Here is an 18166-nt window from a genome sequence, read left to right as displayed (position 1 = left end):
CAGGATCTTCTCCCGAGGCAGACGTTTGGGGGGCGCCACGTGTTTCACTGTCGCTTCCCCGGGTGGGTGGTGATGACAAATAGTCCGCTTTCTACTTTTCTACAAATTCCTCGTCGAGCCTCTCTTGGTATAGTAGTGTGTGTTGCTTTGTACTTTGTTGTTGTTATTTTTTTTTGTTGCTCTTATCCACAATATGCTAAGCCGCGTGCTTTTTCTAATACGATGGACAGCGCAGGCACAGAGCGCGCGCGCTTGGCTCTGACCGCCCACTTGGATGGGGCTGCGTGTGTGTGCGTAAGAAATTGTGCGAAGGTTTCACCGTCCCACCGTAGTAGACGATGGAGCGCGGCCTACTAGCTACTACTACACACACGCGTCGAGAAAAGAGCGAAGCACCCTGTGCGACGACGATGCAGCAGCGCGCAACTTATTTTCAGTGTTTCGCTCCTCCCGCGTTGTTGTTGTTGTTGGTTGTACTACTTTTCCCTGCCCTGCACAACTCTGCTGTTGCTGCGGCTGCACACGGCCAAACTGGGACACGGCAACGGGTGAGAGCGAAATCCGAATAGCGAAAGCACCACCACGTTGGGTTTTTTGGTACGATGTGTGTTGAGTATTTCTCTACTATCTTTTCGCGTGCTCTGACGCTGCCGCTGCTGTTGCGCTTCCTTCGCGGCTTTTCTTTTCGAAGATGAGATCTTTCCCTCTCGCTCTACATCCGATTCCGCTGCGTATCCGCTCGGTGCTCGGTGCACGTGGTGTGCGTTGCTTTTCCAACTTCCCAAGGCTGCTGCTCTCTCTCTCTGACGGGGTGGTGTTGCTTTCGTTGCTGGCCTGGCTTGGCAGTAATCTGCCCTTTTTACATGCCACAAGCACAATGATAAACACAAAACACTAGGTGCACTTTAATACACCGCTGCTCGGTCAGCGCTCTGGGGTCAGGCGCCAAAATCCAAAATCACAGCAAAGCGGAAAGAAACCACTGGCCGCCGCCGAGGGGTGCTGCAATGTTGCAAACGCAGCAGAGACCGCGGTGCGGTGTGTGTATGCCCGCTCGTGTGGACACCTTCTGCGAACGTTCGATTTAATTTTTCGCTCTATTTTTATTATTTATTGCCAAACGGGCGCGCATGAGTGAGCATAGAAAACGAAAGGCAAAACACGCGATGCGACGCGACACGACGACCACGACTTCCGAAGTGCTCCCCTCCTCGCTCTCTGTGTGTATCGACGAGGGTCAGGCAGGCGGTCGTGTTGGTAATAATAATACTGTGGCTTCTCGAAGTTACGGGTTTTTTGAAGAACCGAAAACGCACTGACCGCTGGCCCGAGGAACGAGGCGATACTGATGCACACACAGCGAGCGCGATGCTTCTCCGCTGCTGCTGCTGCTGCTGCGCCCCGAAATCCGTGACAACCACCCAACACCCCTATCGCGCACACTTGCAAGCCGCGGGTCCGTCCGTCCGTCCGCTGTCCGAGCGCTCTCAGCTGCTAAATGCTTGTTTTCGTTTTGTTTGTTTCTTCCACTCGCGCCGCCGCCGCACACACACTCGCACGCACGCACTCTCTCAGCTGACAAAAAGTGCAGTGTGCCGTTTCGCTCGCTCACTCGCTCGCTGCTGCAGCAGGCAGCAGTCGCTCTCTATCGCACGCTCGCTTCTGCGCACACTTGGATGTTTTGGCTGGCTGTCAGATGTGTTCGACAGAGCATTTGGCGTTGTTGTTGTTGTTGTTGTTGGCGGTGGGGTTGCAGTTTCAGGGTTTGTTTTTGTTGTTGCCCTCTAAAGGCAGCGCTCACTGGACGCTGCTGTGAGCCTTCGTTTCTCGTCGTGTTTCCGCCTGGTGGTGGCGTGATGATGGAAGTGTGTGGCACGGATCGATCCTATCTTCCTTCTTTGTGTCACTGCCGTGTGTGGCAGCCGTTACAATATCTCACACACGCACACACACACACACACACACATGCGCTCGCGCAGTGCTGCCTCCTCGGAACGCGCTTTCGGCGAGATTGTGTAAAAGTGCAACACAATGCAACGCACACCCCAAACACACACACGCCCGCCGCGCCCCAGGGTTGAACCTCCAGGTCCGTGCGGGTGGGGGGACGTACAAGTCAAGGGCGTCGAGTCGCGCGCAGTGAATTTAAAACGCGCTCCTTTAATGCGGTCGCTCGCTCGCTTATCGATGCAATTGACGACAATGACGACGGGGCGCGCTCTTCGCTGGGTTGGTTACTAGCAGCAGCGGCGGCGCATTGTGCAGCGATTGGCCCTCTCGTTGGTCCGTTGGTTGGCCGAAGAAGCGAAGAAGATGAAGAGAAGCGTACCGAGCGCAACACGCAAAACGAGAGCGCAGCGCAATGGAAGCAGCAGCAAGGCAAAAAGAAAAATCGCCAACTTCCCAAGGCCGTTCGGAGTTTATTTTAGCGCACGGCGCAGCGCCTTACTCTGCTCGCAGGCAAAACTGGATCTGGGATCTGGGCTCTGGAAGGCAAAGTTGCGGGCTACTGGAGACCGTGGGCTCTGGTGATCGGTCGGACGGGCGGGCGGGTCTAGCTGGCGCCCAACCAAGGCAATGTTCGGGACGGGCGCGGGTAATGGTGCTGGGTGTGCGAAGAGATTGACAGTCCTTCCGTGTAGGCGCAGACGGTGGTGGTGGCGGCGGTGGTACTGGCGGCGCCTAATGTCGCTGTTAATGTGTGTTTGGCATGTATTTCTGCTAATTGTACTACTTACGCGCATGCACGCACGCACACACACACACACACGAGAGACCTATGCAGCCATCGTCGTCATCGGCAGCATCACCGGGCAGCGGGTAGCAGTGCAGCAAACCGAGCACATGTGGTCGCCGCGATTTCGCGAAGCAAACCCCGTTTTTTTCGGTCACTGCCCAAACAACGATTGCGCGGCCATCGGGAAACCGGAAGTCGCTCGCCACAGGAAAGTGTGGAGAAGGTTGTTGTCCTTGTTGCCAATATGTCGGCGGCAATCTTGTTCTCGATTCGCACGGAGGTGCACCACGAGGCCACCACGAGGTTTCGGTGTAACACACGCGGTCGCTGCGCGGGTTTGCCAAAACGGAACTGCACCACCACACACCACGCGGTTTCAGCAGCACAGCTTCTGCGCTGCGCGCGCCGTACTCTTTCCCACTGTCGGCTCTCAGCTGGTGCTCCAAGCACTGCGCGAACACTCGGCCTCGGTGTGTGTGCGGTTTCCTCCCCGAGCGTGGGGGTGGCAACTTCCGGAGCCTAGCGCGTGGTTTTCCGTCCACTGCTGTTGGGGTTTCTACACACGCGGTTTCGACGGCACAAACGCACACGCCGAGAGCTTTGGTTTTCCACACTCAAACCGTTGTTGTTGTTGTTGTTGTTGTTATCGATCCTCTGCACACTACTCACGATACGTGCGTGCGTGCGTGCGCGTCTATACTGTTATGCTACTGCTGAGTACGGCTGCGAGAGATGGTACGAGAGATCATCCGTTCATCGTTGCTTTCCGCCAACGAGTGGTTTGCGTTTGCCAGCGCCAGGTTCCCAGCACTGCTGCTGCTGCAACCGCGCGGTGGCCAAGGGAACGCGCGCGCCGTCGGGAGATTAGTCACAGCCCGAGGAGAGGGTTGTACTTGTGCGGTGCCTCGTGCTTGCTCCCTCGCACGCAGTCTCTCTCTCTCTTTCCCTGTTGTGTGCGTTAGGCTGTCTCTGTCGGATCTCGGTTTGGCGAGTCGCTGCACACAACCAACTCGGGATACTAGTTACTACGAGTTACAGTGCGCGGCTCACTGCGATGGTCACTGCGTTTTTCGTTGGCATGTTCTTTTTTTCTCTCTCCCTCCCTCTCTCTCCCTCCCTCTCTCTGTGTGCCTCGTCGTGATGCACGAAAAAGAAGCTTTTTGCTCGATTTTTTCCGCTCCTTCTACTTGTTTTCCCCCGTAGTTGCCAACCCTTTCGTTTCGGGGGTGGTGGTGGGACACACGTACGACTGCACAGTGATTACGCGGCTCGATGGTGCAATCGTTTGGCGTTTGGCAGGTTAAAGCAACGAAAAGATGCTCTGATAATGTTGCTTGCGGGGTCGCGGCGGTGTAATGTGGGGTTCGCTCAACAAGCGCGTACAGGGTGTGCCACAACAAAAGCTTATCTCGCTACTCGCCCCTGTCCGTAGAGATCACAGAGTGTGCCGTGCTGGAATGCTGCTGGAGTGGAATTAATAGAATGATGACGAAATACCCGCGGTTGGTGGGCGCGCTGCTGGAAGTTTCCCAGCGGACCGCGTGCTTTTCGGGGTTATGGTTGACAGGCGCGTTCGCAAAACCACGCGGTTCCGCGCGACGATCTTCTCGGTCGCTGCCTGCTGTGGTTGTTGTTGTTGTTGCTCCGGCTGACGCGGCTTCCTGTTGGGCCTGACGTTTGCTCTCACAACAAAGGGAAACGCTTCTCCAGCAGACGCGCTTCTCCGCTTGACGGGAGCGGGGGACACGAAAAGCACGACCGAAAGATCGCGCGCGAGAGAGAGAGAGAGAGGAGGAGCGAGAGAGAGCGGTTGCTTCTCTCGATTTCGATTCGCTCGGTGCAGAGGAGAGCGCGGCGTCACTCGCTGCTCTGGCACTTGTTTTTGTTATAGCTGCTGCTGTTGTTGTTGTTGTTGCTGTCCTCCCCTGGTGCTCCTGCTGTGGCCACTAGTGTTGGGGCCGTGCATGAAGAAGATACAGACGCATCGGAACCAGAGTGCGAGAGCTGCGGGCCCGCCAAAGGGTTACCAAAGGGGGAGAAAAAGAGAAACAAGATGTCCGACCGTGAGCAAGCAAACACAAACAACTCGCCGTCGTCATCGTCGTGCGGGATGGCGCGGTGGTGTGTCACTGGCGGCGTGAAGGACGCGGCCCCGGACCCGGGGGGATGATCTGACGATGGGGTCTCTCTATGGTGCGCGCGGGGAGCATTTTAGCAAAAATGGAAGACAGGCTATCCGGGAATAAAACGGGACGACCGTGAAGAAGTCGAGGCCCGATTGGCGAACCGAGTATGCGCGCGGCGTGCACACATACGCGCACACACAAACACACGCGCGCCCGCAATCGCAATCGAGTGGAGCGCTATTTAAACAGCAAAAAAACAACGGGATTTACACACTCGACCGCTGCTGCTATGCTCTCTGGCCACCTGGCCCACAGGCAGGGCGAGGCAAAAGGGGGCTAGACACACACGCACGCACGCACCGAGTTACCTACTTTGCCTGGAACCTGGTGTGGGGCGCGCGCTGCTACTGGGAGACCACGTTTTTGTGTTGCGCGCTTGGCGTGTGGCTCAGGATCACGTTAACGACGGGCAGGACATTCGATCGATGGCACTGCGTTACTCACACACAATCACACGCACGGGGACACTTAGATTTACAATAAGTTCGACACTCGGTCTGGTCTACCGTTGGACCGGTACACTAAGGAACAGGATTGCTGTTTGGTGTGTGGCTTTGAGAACTAACGGAGAGCTTAACTTTACGAAACAAAATCCTCACCACGCAACACGCGCTGTGGCCAACTGACGCGCTCGTACGGGAATAGCGTGATGCTAACCCCTGGGCTCCGTCGGGAACCGTACGCGGCGGTGCGAGCGAGAGCGCACTTGAATCGATAGAAACGCGCACACACACACACACACGACTGTGGAGGAGTATAACGCAATCCGGGATAGAACGCGCGTAGGAAAACGCGTTTCTGGCTTCTCTCCGTCGTGGTTGTGTTGTTGTTGTTGTGGCTCGGCCCGTTTTGTTGACGCTTCGCGTTACGCGAGCACAGCTGGGTACGCGACCATAAACACGCGGTTGCGAGAGCAGGACCGCATGCGAGAGTCGTTGCACGAAAAAGGGTGGCGCAAACGGGACAGCGAATGATGGGTTGTGCAAAAGAGGTGAAAAGTCAATGAGCCTCTCGTGGCGTCCTCAGCTGTTGGTAGAGCGAGATGTGTTACGGTGCAAGAGAGAGAGAGAGCGTGCGAAACAGGGCTTTGTTGACGAAGGTAGAGCTTGATAAGCGAAGGGGTGCGGGAAGATGGGGGGGAAGATGCTCGATTTAAATGGGCGAAAGCGCAGAGAGCGACCCTTGTTCTCTCTCTCGAGAGAGAGAGAGCGCGTTGTTTTCCGTTGTCGTAATTCGAGCCGAAGTGCGCGCCTGTATGCGTGTGTTGTTTAGGCGGAACAGGAAACCAACCAGGGAACGGGGGGGGCATGGTGAAGTACGGGGTACGCGCTTTGTTTTCAACGAGCGTTCGCGCACCCCCGCGTGGAAACTATGCGGGCTTCCCTTCGAGAGAAAGGAAGTTGTTTTGCTCCGTCTCGCTCTGCGGTGACGCTGGCCGTCTCGCTTTGGCGTGCGCGAATGCCGAGCATAAATCACACGCTTTCTGGCAGGGTTGCGTGCGATATTCTAAAAACCACGAGGCACACCACCAAAACCATGTGCTTTGCTTGCTTTTCGATGGCAATCATACTTGTTTGGGTTGTTTTTGATTCATGTTCTTGTTTTTTTTACCATTTCCGGTAGACCGTCAACCCTTTGTGAGGACGACTCACAACAATTGGTGAAAATAAATGGCCAACATCAAATAAAACTAAAGGTCTCAGCACACCGCCGAAGTTCGTTTTGGACCGACACGACGCTTCTTCGACGCCTTGACACCAATGTGCCGAATTTGGGAACGTCCTTTCGCCCTTTTGTTTGGGTTTGAGACACCTTGTGTGTTTTAAAACTAATCGAAGACTACTCAACTGAGGTTTTTTGTATCACAAGCATGCAAAATAATTTTAACTTAATTATAACTTGTAATTCATACACAAATTCATCATAAAACTATTTAAATTCTCGCACCAAAACTCAATGGATCTTGAACTTGCAAATATAAACACATGACGTTTGACACCTTGACGCAAAAACCAAACAAACAACAAAAGGGGTACAAAAAAAATGATGATAAACCCGTGGGGTTCCGAGTTTTCGTGTCGTAGGGAGTTGGCCAATTAGCTGGCCAGCATGAGCTCCAACGAGGAGCTCCAAGAATTGATCCGCCAGTACACGGCGCAGGTGAGGGTCCGAATACCGGCCAATGGTGGTGTGACCAATTTCGACCAATCAATTGATGGTATGTCGGTTTTTAGCTCACCCAAATCGGCCAAGCCCTCCAACGGACGACGGACGATGGCGAGCGGACAGAGCTCGAAAAATTGCGCTGCGATTTGACGGAATTACTAAAGCTTACGCAGGAAACGCTCGATTGTACCACCGATACCGATCCGGATGTCCCTCGGGAGAAAGATGCAATCGATGACGAGTTTGCACTGTTTATGAGCGAAATCAAACAGCTTGATCAAGCGGACGAAGCAGAGCCGCCGAAGCACGAGAACCCCGCGGCCGACGATCTCGATCTTGAGGGGCTGATCGGTAGCAAGTGTTCCGCGCCGCACGTCCACTCCTGGGGCTCGAAGGTGTACCACAACGCGATGGTATGCAGTCTCGATACGGTGCAATTGGAACACGCGACGGCCAAAGTGCTCTTCACCAATCCGACCCACCGGGAGATGGTTCCGTGCGCGTACTTCCTCGAGGGCGATTGTCGTTTCACCGACGACCGGTGTCACTATTCGCACGGTGAAACGGTGCGATTGGATGAGTTGCGCGATTACCGGGAACCACAGTTCGAGCGGCTTCAGCGTCCGGGAAGTGGAGCGTTGGTTAAGCAATCGTCACGGCTCTGGGCCAAGGGAACCGTGCTGGCCGTCGACTACGAGGGCCGCACGTGCCGACTGGTGCTCGAGGAGGGCAAGCGGCAACTGGACGCGATTCCGTTCGAGGACCTTTTCCCACTTGAGGACGGTGAAGCTTCGGAGGATCCGGAACAGGGCGCGGCTGAATCGACTGACGACGAAGAAGACGATGAGGAAGATGATGATTACGATGCCGTGCGGAAGGCCCAGTTGGTGGAGCAAAGTCTCTTCCAGTCGGCACCCGATCGACGGTTGGGCGAATGGGAAGACCACACGCGGGGCATCGGGTCGCGGATTATGCAAAAGATGGGCTACGTCGTTGGCACGGGACTCGGGCGTGAAGGCGAAGGCATCGTGTTGCCAGTCAGCGCACAGGTCCTACCGCAGGGCCGCTCACTCGACTACTGTATGGAGCTGCGGGAACAGGCGCACGGTGATCGGGATCTGTTCAGCGTGGAGAAGAAACTGGTGCAGCTACGCAAGCAGCAGGAAAAACGTGACGCTCGTGACTACAGTCGACGCCAGGAAGCGGCCGCCAAACGAAAGGATGTGTTTAGTTTCATAAATGAACAGATTTTCGCCGGGGGACACGGTTCGAAGCGTGATCCGAATCATCGGCAGCAATCATCACCCGTCACGACGCGCGATCTGAAGGAACACTCGTCGAAGAACCTGAACATTGCGAGCTTGAAGCTGTCGGAAGAAATTCGCCGAGCGGAAGCGGAAGTGGAGCGGATAAAGATTGCCCTGACGCGCCACAAAACGGGCACACCGACCGGCGACAGTTTGCGCCGGCAGCTCGATGCGAAACGGGCCGAGATTGCGCGGTTACAGACCACGGAGGGCACCATTTCGAAGGAGCAACAGCTGCGCAGTGATAAGCGGAAGATGACAGTATTTTAGAAAAGGGACGGAAACGGAATAAATAGGCCACGCAAATAATCATAAACTACAATTTATTTTACTACTTCTTCTCACGCTCCAGGGCGGCCTTCGTTTCGCGTTTGATCGTGGTGGCGATCAACCGCAACACCTGCGGGTCGGTGATCTGATCACAGAGCTGCTGGTAGCAGTTGTTCATAATGTCCTTAACTAAAGCACCGGCCGCAGCCGGTTGGAGTGTCTTCTGGTGTCTCTCGGACGCCTCCTTAGCGGTGTGCAGATCATCTTGTAGCTGTTCGATGCGAGTTCCCGCTTCGAGCGAGCGGTTCCGTTCGTCCTTGAGGTGATGCTGTAGCTGTTCCGCTCGTTCGTTTGCTGCGCGCAACTCTGCCAGGGTTCGTTGCAGCTCTTTGGTCTTTTCGGTGCCGTTTTCTTTCGCTTCGGCCAGTTCTTTTTCCAGTGCCAACCGTACCTCTTTCAGCCTGGCACTCTCGGCCCGAATCGTTTCATTCTCACGCTCCATCCGGTGGATGGTGTCTCGCTGCCGGTGGTCGCACTCTTCCAGTGATTGTAGCTTCTCGATGAGTTTCGCATCCGATCTACGTTTGGCATCCGATTCGGTGGCTTCCGCGGCCCGTAGTTTGCCTTTCAGGGTGTGATTTTCTCGTTTCAGCTCGAGCAGTTTCTCTTCCAACGCTAGCAACTCCTCGTCTCGATCGGCGGCACTCGAAGGTCGCCGATCGGTGCCCTGCACGCTCAGCAGATCGATCCGATCGAGCACTCGGTCCAGCTTCGATTCGAGCTTCGTGAGGTTCATGCGCATCTCCGTGTTTTGCATACGATTCTCGCTCATTACTAGGTTAAAGTTCATATCGGCCGTAGCCGGATTGCTCGGTCCACAGTTGGTGCCGCTCACCAGCCCGGTCAGGGGGACCATTTGCATTCCGATCGTTGGCACCATGTTCGTCGTGCGCCGAGCAGGGGGCACTCGCGTTGGAATAGTTTCAATCTTCGAATCGGACGTATCGGACGAATCTGATCCCTCATCGGGTGGCCCGGGTGGGGGCGCCGGTCCCCTACCGGGCGGTAGAGGGATCGCTTGCCCCATGCGTGCCATCCGGGCCACCAGGTTGCCTCTACTGGTGGCCATCGCTTCCGGTTCCTTTTCTGCCTCGGAAAGCGGTTCCTCGATCACCGGTTCTCGCTCAACCGTACACCACTCATCGATGACCGCCAGCATCGCTTGGCGGTCGGGTTCGTTTTCGAAAAGTACGCTCCAAAAGTCACTCGACTCATCGGCACGGAACTGGAGGTAGTCCTGCTTGAGGAACAGCTTCGTGTCGCGGTTCAACGTTACCGCACCGAGGACGTCCGTTTTCGTGCGATACAGCAGCAACCGGTGGCCCGCCGAGGACTTTAGCAGGGCCAGCCCAACCTTGCCGAGGAACATATTATCGCCAGCCGCGCTGAAACGGTTATCGAAGTTAGTGTTAGTGCCACAGGACTCGGTTCGCCCGACTCACAGTTTATACGCGACCACGACCGTCGCCCGCTCAATGGCCCATTCCGGGGGTTTGCTAGCTTCACCGGGGGATTCGTCTGCCAGGCCGCCAGTCGCCGGTGAAGGAATGTAGCGAAAGTTTGATGGACCATAGCGGTCGGACACTTTGATCGGTTTCGGTGCAACCGAGCCGGTCCCGGCACCCTTACTGGCAGTCGGTTTGGATGAGAGGCCAAAAATTGCCGCTAAACCCGATCTTTAAGAAAAGAATGTCGCTATCATGAATCACCGTCAGAAGGGGGTTCGTTTCCGTCGTCACTCACTTGCCACTTTGCCCTTTGCTGGACGGCCGGAAAAAATCCTCATCATCTCCCGACTCACGGCTACCGGTCGTCCTACCCTGTCCACCGTCGTCGAACATTATTTTATCACAAATGACGATTGGGACAAGTTTTAATCCGGCCACCAACCAGGACAAATTTGGGCCATGCAAAAGTTTGTTTTGGTGATCGATAACAAATACGGTGACAGCGGCTCTCAAGGTTCGTAGATGGGTGTTACACCACGAACAAGGTAGTTATAGTTCCGATTGGTTCGCTCTGGGCAGTAAGCTAACGCTTCCAGAAGATTGGTAACACGTTCCATCGCACAGATTTATCACGTACGTTACCATTTATGATTAACTGTACAAGTAAAGCAGAATTACATTGAAAAAACACTCAATCTTTCAACATTCATTCTCCAGCAAATCCAAATCCAATTGGTTGTCAAACTGGTTCACTCATAAACCCCTTCGTTTTCAGTGGCGGCCTTCACGCATACTTCCACGCCTTGGTCACCTGTTTGAAGGTTTACTATTGCCGCGCAGTCCAACAACACAACGATAGATCTCATTGTCTATCGGTGATTGGTCTGTGGTTGATCTCACAAACGAGCATAATCATTCCAGGTTAACGGTTCGGTTCGGAAAAGTCCACACAAAAAATCGTGCACCCAACAACATAATGGCCACAAAGGAACTGAAGCAGTTGAGCCTGGCGGAAGTGGCCGATGCTTGTAAGGATGGCGATGCTCTGCTGGTGATTCACGACAAGGTGTACGATGTAACCAAGTTTCTCACCGAGGTATGCCATCGGAGGTGGTCACCAATCTGCGGCCCTCCGCTTATCTGGCCACTCGATCTGGCCTTGAACCATTTGTAACTTTGCTAATCGTACTTTGCTTTTCTGCCCCTCTCTAGCATCCCGGTGGGGAAGAGGTACTTATAGAGGCCGCCGGGAAGGACGCAACGGCCGACTTTGATGACGTCGGCCACAGCACCGACGCCAAGTACGTACCTTGCCCTTGGTTTTGGGCGCGATTTCTCTCGCCCTTGAAGTCTCGCTCGCTTCTAACGATTGCCCCTTTGGCCGTGTTTTGTAGGGAACAGATGAAGCAGTACGTCGTCGGGGAACTGATCGAAGCGGATCGGAAAAAGAAAGCCTCCAAAGGGTAAGTTGCCGCGCGGTCGGGTACGATCATCCGTTGCTTGTGTGTTTCGAACTTTCTATACTAAAAACCCGCTCTCTTACGTGGCCCCCGTTATTTTGTGTTACTAATAATGCACCATATCACTCATGCTTTTACTTTTGTCCCCGTGTTTTTTGTTTCTTCCCATTAGTAGTTCCGATTCCTCCTCGACCGCCTCGTCGTCCTCCTGGCTGGGATCGTTGAAGACGAAATTTTTCGGTTGACACACACCGGCGCTCCCGCGCGCTGGGCCACCGGAGGAAGTGTCACGCCGAGCGGTAGCTTTAGATACATTTTGTGCAACTTGGGCGGTGATATTGGAGGGTCCTTAGGTTTTTCCACCATTTTATAACGTTAAACGTTTAAGCAGATTAAAGGCGCACACACATTTCTCAGCTAACAAACGCTCACTCTTTGGTACGAATCGAATAAAAAGTGCTGAGGCGGCGGATCGGCTTCTCTCTTTTTCAACTCTGCGCGTGTCTTCATTATTTCTGTAGCGATAAGCGTTTGGCGGCCAATGCCTTCGGCGCCTCGCAAAGCCAGTGCCGCAGGACCGCAATTGTCTTCCCGTTGCTAAGTATTGTTCTTTTTCTTTTCGCCCGCGTGTAGATGCAATCTTTCGATCGATCGCCGGTTGGCGATGGTTGCCGGATCGGCAGTGGCCATCGGAGCCGGTCTGGCGCTGATCTTCAAGGTGGCGGGCAGTAAGAAGTGAACAGCTGAGTGGAACTCTTGGAGCATGGAAGTAGTTTCTAAGGAATTCTGCGCAGAAAACTCTCCCCGGCGTTCGAGACGCCGAGGGCCGCGGTACGGGTTCGCGAACAATAACGTTAAATAAGTATTTAATACGTTTTTCAATAAACTAAATGGAGTGTATGTGTGTATAGGAAGGTTGGTGGAGCTTTTTCTTTCTCTTGTACACTACGGCCCGCTAATTGTGACCGTTTTTCTAACATTAAACTTAAAAGGAGACAACACGAACACACAATTTTTCTTGATAGGCTTTATTCACATCCTTATCCTTATCACAACTAAAATGGAATACACCAAACACACACTCAAATAGTGGGACGGACACTTCATCCACCGTGATAACCGTGTCCCCCCACCTGTTGCATCGCAATCGGGGTACGCCCCGCCGAGACGAGATCTTTATTTATTGGCAAATTTTGCTTTCCGAACGTCAAATGAAAGGAACACGCGCGCCCGCGCCATCCTTCCACCCGAGATTCGCGCTGGAGTCGAATCGTTTGAAACCGTAAGAACCGTATCGGCTGGCGGCCCGGTGTGGGTCGCGTTTTACGAGCGAAATCCTGCGCTCGAAACGCCAGACTCAAACCGAGCCTCGCGGAGAATATGTTTCCTGTTTTGTGACGGAATCGTCAGTCAGCACAAATGAACGCGCAAACGCACGTGCGCCGTAGAGATGCACGCACATTTTTATCACCTTTTGCGCCATTCATTGCCATTGCCGATTTCCGCAGGAGAACAACACCCGGCGATACGAACGTTATTATGATGACAATTTTTTATTCCTTTTCCTTGATTGAACACAGCGCCTTCGATGACTTCTTAAACTCTATCTCAGACAGTTCCGTCGCCCTCAGTTCCTTGCTAAGTCCCTGATTACACGCATCAAATTAAAAGAAAGTTATTTGACTGTATCTTCAATAATTCATCGAAATTTTAGTTCTGGGTTCAATTTTAGTTCAATAATTCATCGAAATAAACAAAAAAAAAGGAGGAACATTACACATTATGTTCACAGCGGCGCAACCGCTTTCTGGCGCACCGGGCTGTACTATTACGATTGATGACTGGCGCGCGATCGGGAGTGGTCCTTTGGTTAATTTATACAACTTACTCCAACCACTCCCAAGAGAACTAAAGAAACTAAACAATCCCTTCGGGCAGGCGCGGGGAAAAGGAAAATTTGGAGCCCCAACAAAATGATGATCGAAAAATGCTACGCAGTTAATGTGAAATGATGCACTAATAAAGCACTAAACAGCTACAGCAGGAAGCAGAGTGAATAACGAAAACTATTTAGATCCTAAAAAATGTGTATATCTATCTATACGCAATATGTACATTACATAAGAGAGCTACTCTCGATTTTTGCAACCAAATTGAAAAAAAAATGCCACACCGTTGGCAAAAATAAGAAATTCCTAAAACAAAATTAAATAAAAGAAAACCTAAAAAACAAATGCCTTCGGGGGAGGGTGGTGGTCCTAGAGGCACGGCGGCGTCTCCTCAAACGCGCCCCTCTCTGTGGCTGGTGCCGAATTTTACCGAATGTTGGTAAACAGATTGAGGACGCTCTTGTTTTCCTTCTGCGATCGCGCCTTGCTGAACACGTTCCAGAACCGCAGCGTTTCGTCGCCGGCCCCCGTCACGATCGCCTCGCCGTCGGGGCTGAGGGCAAGGTAGAGCACGCGGTACGAGTGCCCGGTCAGTTTGGCCACCTGCGTCAGCGACGGATACTTCCACACTAGGATCTGGTTCTGCGAGTAGCCGTGCGTGGAGACGAGCTCGGACGAGTGCTTGGACCAGGCCAGATTGCACACCTGCGACCCGGTGTCGACGCACTGCATCGGCTGGCCGGTGAGGGTGTTCCAGAAGCGAATGCACCGGTCGGCCGTCCCGCCACCGCTCGCCAGTAGCCCGTGGTGGTGCGGGGACCAGGCGATCGCCTTCACGGCCGCCATGTGCTCCGAGTACGAGTGGACGGGCGACGCGGAGTGCTGGTTCCACACGTACAGCCGGTTGTCGTTGCCGCCGCTCGCCAGATACTGGTTGTCGGGGGACCACTTGAGGCCACACACTTCCTGCCGGTGCCCGACCAGGCGCCGTTCCGGTACCTGTGATGGCGTCCGGGTGTCCCGCTGCAGAATGAGGCGATCTCGAGACCCGCTCGATAGGACATCGCCATTCCAGGCGAGGGCACCGACGCGTGCCGAGTGTCCCAGGAGTTTGTTAACCTACACGAGAAGGAGAAGGAGAAGAGAACCGAATCGACACTACATTAGTTACGGTCACCACAGACAGACGCAGTGCGGAAAGCGTGAGATGCAAAGTAGGACACACGCACTTGTGGTCCCACCTTCCTGTGCTCTGTGTTTTTGCACAGATCCGTCCGTATTTTATTGGCAAAACCCGCAACCCACTCAGCAAGGAAAGTAAAACAAACATGCGTAAAGAACCGCGGCGTGGCCGAGGGCGCGATCGCGATAAAAATTCATGTCACGATGACGTGATGCGATGCGTGTGCGTAAAGAAGGGGGCCACCGTTTTTGCAATGTTTGCCAATTTTTGCGCCATAAACTACGCTTTCTAATGCGTGGCCTCCAGGTGCCGGTGCCGATGCCTCGCGGTAAGTGCGTAAGGCGGGCGTTTTATTTACGGTTCAAGTGCAATCATCAGTGATGCTAAAAGCGAAATCCTCCGAATCGATTGCCGCCGGCGGAAAGAGGACAAACACGCACGAACTAACGCACTACTATGCGGGTTTGCTAAAAGCGTGGAATTCGCCACTCGGTCGCAGCTGCCCAAGTTGTCTAATTTGGGTTTCACCGAATGGTCGGACGGGGTTGCGAATATTGTTTGCGAATTTTTCGCACTTTCGCGACGTTTAATTTTTTGGCCAAACGCCCCACAAACCCAGGAATGGCCACCTGGCGGGTGGTGAGGTTTGCAACGTTGTTGCTTTCTCTCCGCCTTTGCAGACCGACGATGGCGAGCTGCTGAATGAATGTTTTAGGAGTGACACAGATTTTCTATTCTTTTTTCTTCTAACCCAACCTTGTCACTTGGGGGCGACCCCAAGAATCGTGCAAAAACACGTCCGAAATGATTAACACATTGGCAAAAAGAAGTTATGACGCCTGACAGAGAGATGGGGCACAAAAAGGGACATGAATCACAAGCCGGTAGTGACCAGTGGCCACTGTTCTTAAGCACGGCAGCGTGCTCCCGTGGGACCCGTGAAGATCTCTTTGCGAAAGCAAACGAACTTTGGCATGCAACAGTAAAGTGCAATAAATATTATTACTCTTCTTTCGCTCTGTTGACTCTCGGTACACAACCCCCTTCATCGTGTCCATCCAGCAGAGGTCATCCATCCACCGTAAGCAAATTCTCTTGGGAAGCTACCAGAACCGGACGCACAGCGCGCAAACGGTATCGTCGTCGCGTGAAGTGGTTGCGCAAATAAAGATCAATTAAAGATTCAGCATGCGCACGGCTGCGGCCACGGGGCCAGCATCACTTGGCGAAGAGTTCTTCGTGCTTTAAAGCGTCTTCTTGTCGGTGTCGCGCGTTCCGGAGAGCGAGAGAAGCTGCACCGGGGCCACTCGGTCCAATCCATTTGCCATGTCTTGTGCGGCACAAGTCAACAGTGCAACGGTAGTGGACATGTGCCTTCCGTCCTAATTGTGTTTGCGGACTCAGGAGGGTTGCAGGAGCTGGAGGTTCAGACTTTCGTCGTGTGCTTACCTGTTTGCTAGCGGCCACATCCCAAACAGTGACGTATCCGTGCTGCGTGCCCACCGCCAACTGGTGGCCCCGTTCGCTCCACGAAACGGACGTGATCGTGTTGGAATCGGAGCTCAGATCGCATAACCGGGTCACCTACGGAAGAACCGACACGGTCAAAGTTACGATGGGATTTTATTCTCGAGGTCCCACCACAGTGGCCACGACAAACGTACCTGACTGGTGCAGGCACTCCAGAGGTAAACGCAACTGCCGAGCCCGACGGCCAGCACGTTCTGGGCGGACCAGTCGACTAGGTTGAGATAGAAGTCGTCCTGCAGTTCCGGCGCGTCCAGCACCTTGAACGGGATCTTCGATATTTTGCGCGTCGCCTTCCGGGGCGAACGGAGCAGCTTCTGGCTTTTGATGCTCACTGGCGACAGCGAGTACGGGCACTGTTCGTTGTAATCCTGCAAAGGCGATAAGGCGATGGTATTAATTAAGAGTTGTCCGGCCAAAAACTCTGGTCGCAATAAAATCAATTCCAAATTGGTGCATCTCAATCCACGGTCATCCGCAATCCACACTCTAATCTTGAAGAATCCGTTTTTTCCTGTCTGGCGGCCAATTTGTCGTCCACCAGACAGCACTAAAGATGAAACCCCGGCCGATCCGTTACGCAACGCCACTCCCGGTCCCCGAGCGGCGCTGCTGCTGCGCGTGGCAATAAATTCATTTAATGCAGGCCAGCCAGCCAGCCAGCCAGACATGGATTGATAAGATTGACAATGGTGACCCCGCGGTGAGGGAAAAAAGCGGCCGCACTCGATGCGATTCCTGCATAATCAGGTTGCAATTGGATTGCGCATATTGCACACGGCGCATTAAGTTGGCCGCCCGCCCGAGACCGCCCGTGCCATCTCCTCCAAGTGGCCTCTCAGACGATGATAACACGGTGCTGGTGCGTGCTTTGTTATTCCAATAACCCGCGTCGCGGGTCGACCCACAATGATAATGCACACCCGACCGAGATGTGGCCATTGCGCGCCGTGTGGATGTGAATTTTACGAGCGCAACTTGCAATAAACGAGAGCGCGACAGACTAATTCGGATTAAGGTGGACGTCCGTGCCCGTGTGTCCGTATCCGGTGGTCCCGTCGAGGATGCACCCCGCATTGGCTCGTTAAACATTGCGAATCTATTTGGAGAGCGCCCGCCAGCAATTAGGAAGGCTTCTGGCGGAGTATAATATGGTCCGGTAATGCACCCGCGGTCAACAACAAATTGGCCACCCGTCGACGTAAACCAGATCAAACGAGCTGATACCGTTATTATTATGTTGCCAAAAGTGCAGCCCGCTTCCCGTGGAAATGACGAATAAATGGACCCATAAACCAAAGGGGCAACCCTACTCGCCGTGCAGCGGAACCAGTTCCGGTTTTATCACAACACGCTGCCATCACTCGCTCGCTTTGAGGCCAGAATTTCACGTCTCATCAATTTTATTCCACCGGCGGTCAACTAAGATGGTGGTGGACCATGACCAAACCCAACGCAACGCCGAGATCATGAGGCCGCGAGAGTGCCACCAGCACCAGCGCCAGGGTGTTCCCGGCCGGCTCCGTTTGTGTACAACATTTTCGTAGAAAAATTTGCATGACGTGGCCTGGCCCGAATGTGCTGAGTAAATACAGTGTCACCATCGCGGCTCGAGGTTCTATGACCCCCACTGCAATTTCGCAACTCCGACCGAGGAGCGGCCGAGAAATTGGATATACGAAGAAGTCCGGAATGGACAGGAAAGAACCGTCGGTAGGCCGATGTTTTTTTTCCGTCTTCTCGCGCGCCAAGCTATCAGTTTTCCTCTGCCCGGTGGGAATCCTTGGTCACACAATGAACGCTGAAAGTCGCACTACTTCCTACTGACGTTGATAGCTCCCCCGGATAAGAAGGAGTGACAGTTACCCTGGACCGGGGGGGGTGCTGCGCCATTGTCCCCAGAGAAATTGCTCGAAGGCCACCACTATCCGGG

The 18166-nt window shown here is 53.8% G+C and overlaps 4 protein-coding genes across 7 annotated transcripts in view; 2 read left to right on the top strand and 2 right to left on the bottom strand.

The window, feature by feature from the left end:
* The first annotated feature begins 7032 nt into the window (after positions 1-7032).
* On the top strand, positions 7033-8685 carry LOC128272838 (zinc finger CCCH-type with G patch domain-containing protein). The gene is made up of 2 exons (XM_053010721.1): positions 7033-7083; positions 7158-8685. Exons 1-2 carry the CDS (start codon positions 7033-7035, stop codon positions 8664-8666), a joined length of 1560 nt encoding a protein of 519 aa, XP_052866681.1. The 3' UTR covers positions 8667-8685.
* Positions 8686-8727: 42 nt separating this feature from the next.
* LOC128273155 (uncharacterized) lies at positions 8728-10646 on the bottom strand. The gene is made up of 3 exons (XM_053011079.1): positions 10470-10646; positions 10169-10402; positions 8728-10111 (listed from the first exon to the last, which is right to left on the bottom strand). Exons 1-3 carry the CDS (start codon positions 10565-10567, stop codon positions 8728-8730), a joined length of 1716 nt encoding a protein of 571 aa, XP_052867039.1. The 5' UTR covers positions 10568-10646.
* A 395-nt stretch (positions 10647-11041) lies between these two features.
* LOC128275706 (cytochrome b5-like) lies at positions 11042-12521 on the top strand. Of its 3 annotated transcripts, none has more exons than XM_053014296.1 (4): positions 11042-11270; positions 11387-11475; positions 11569-11637; positions 12268-12521. In XM_053014296.1, the coding sequence occupies exons 1-4, from the start codon at positions 11151-11153 to the stop codon at positions 12371-12373; spliced, it is 384 nt and encodes a 127-aa protein (XP_052870256.1). In that variant the 5' UTR covers positions 11042-11150; the 3' UTR covers positions 12374-12521. The 3 variants fall into 3 exon arrangements, with proteins under 3 accessions (XP_052870256.1, XP_052870258.1, XP_052870257.1); XM_053014298.1 differs by lacking the exon at positions 12268-12521 and adding an exon at positions 11810-12228; XM_053014297.1 differs by lacking the exon at positions 12268-12521 and adding an exon at positions 11807-12217.
* Positions 12522-12679: 158 nt separating this feature from the next.
* The window catches only part of LOC128269720 (fizzy-related protein homolog), a 21128-nt gene continuing 15641 nt past the window's right edge, over positions 12680-18166 (bottom strand). For both annotated transcript variants that reach the window (XM_053007113.1, XM_053007114.1), the window contains 3 exons: positions 16371-16604; positions 16156-16290; positions 12680-14642 (listed from right to left, as the gene is read on the bottom strand). In XM_053007113.1, coding sequence (XP_052863073.1) covers positions 13950-14642; positions 16156-16290; positions 16371-16604 — 1062 coding nt within the window. In that variant the 3' untranslated portion in view covers positions 12680-13949. The remainder of the gene's footprint in view (positions 14643-16155; positions 16291-16370; positions 16605-18166) is intronic.

The sequence above is a fragment of the Anopheles cruzii genome, chromosome 3 (genome assembly GCF_943734635.1).
Source record: "Anopheles cruzii chromosome 3, idAnoCruzAS_RS32_06, whole genome shotgun sequence".
In the NCBI taxonomy this organism is placed as follows: Eukaryota; Metazoa; Arthropoda; class Insecta; order Diptera; family Culicidae; genus Anopheles; species Anopheles cruzii.
The sequence above is the reverse complement of the archived record's forward strand: the minus strand, read 5'-3'. Positions and strand labels throughout refer to the sequence as shown.

Coding starts and splice junctions, on each gene's coding strand:
- LOC128272838 (XM_053010721.1), top strand. CDS start 7,033: ATGAGCTCCAACGAGGAGCTCCAAGAATTGATCCGCCAGTACACGGCG. Junction 7,084..7,157: donor TCCGCCAGTACACGGCGCAG/GTGAGGGTCCGA, acceptor GTCGGTTTTTAG/CTCACCCAAATCGGCCAAGC.
- LOC128273155 (XM_053011079.1), bottom strand. CDS start 10,567: ATGTTCGACGACGGTGGACAGGGTAGGACGACCGGTAGCCGTGAGTCG. Junction 10,403..10,469: donor AGCAAAGGGCAAAGTGGCAA/GTGAGTGACGAC, acceptor CTTTTCTTAAAG/ATCGGGTTTAGCGGCAATTT. Junction 10,112..10,168: donor GTCGTGGTCGCGTATAAACT/GTGAGTCGGGCG, acceptor TAACCGTTTCAG/CGCGGCTGGCGATAATATGT.
- LOC128275706 (XM_053014296.1), top strand. CDS start 11,151: ATGGCCACAAAGGAACTGAAGCAGTTGAGCCTGGCGGAAGTGGCCGAT. Junction 11,271..11,386: donor TAACCAAGTTTCTCACCGAG/GTATGCCATCGG, acceptor GCCCCTCTCTAG/CATCCCGGTGGGGAAGAGGT. Junction 11,638..12,267: donor AAAAAGAAAGCCTCCAAAGG/GTAAGTTGCCGC, acceptor GCCCGCGTGTAG/ATGCAATCTTTCGATCGATC.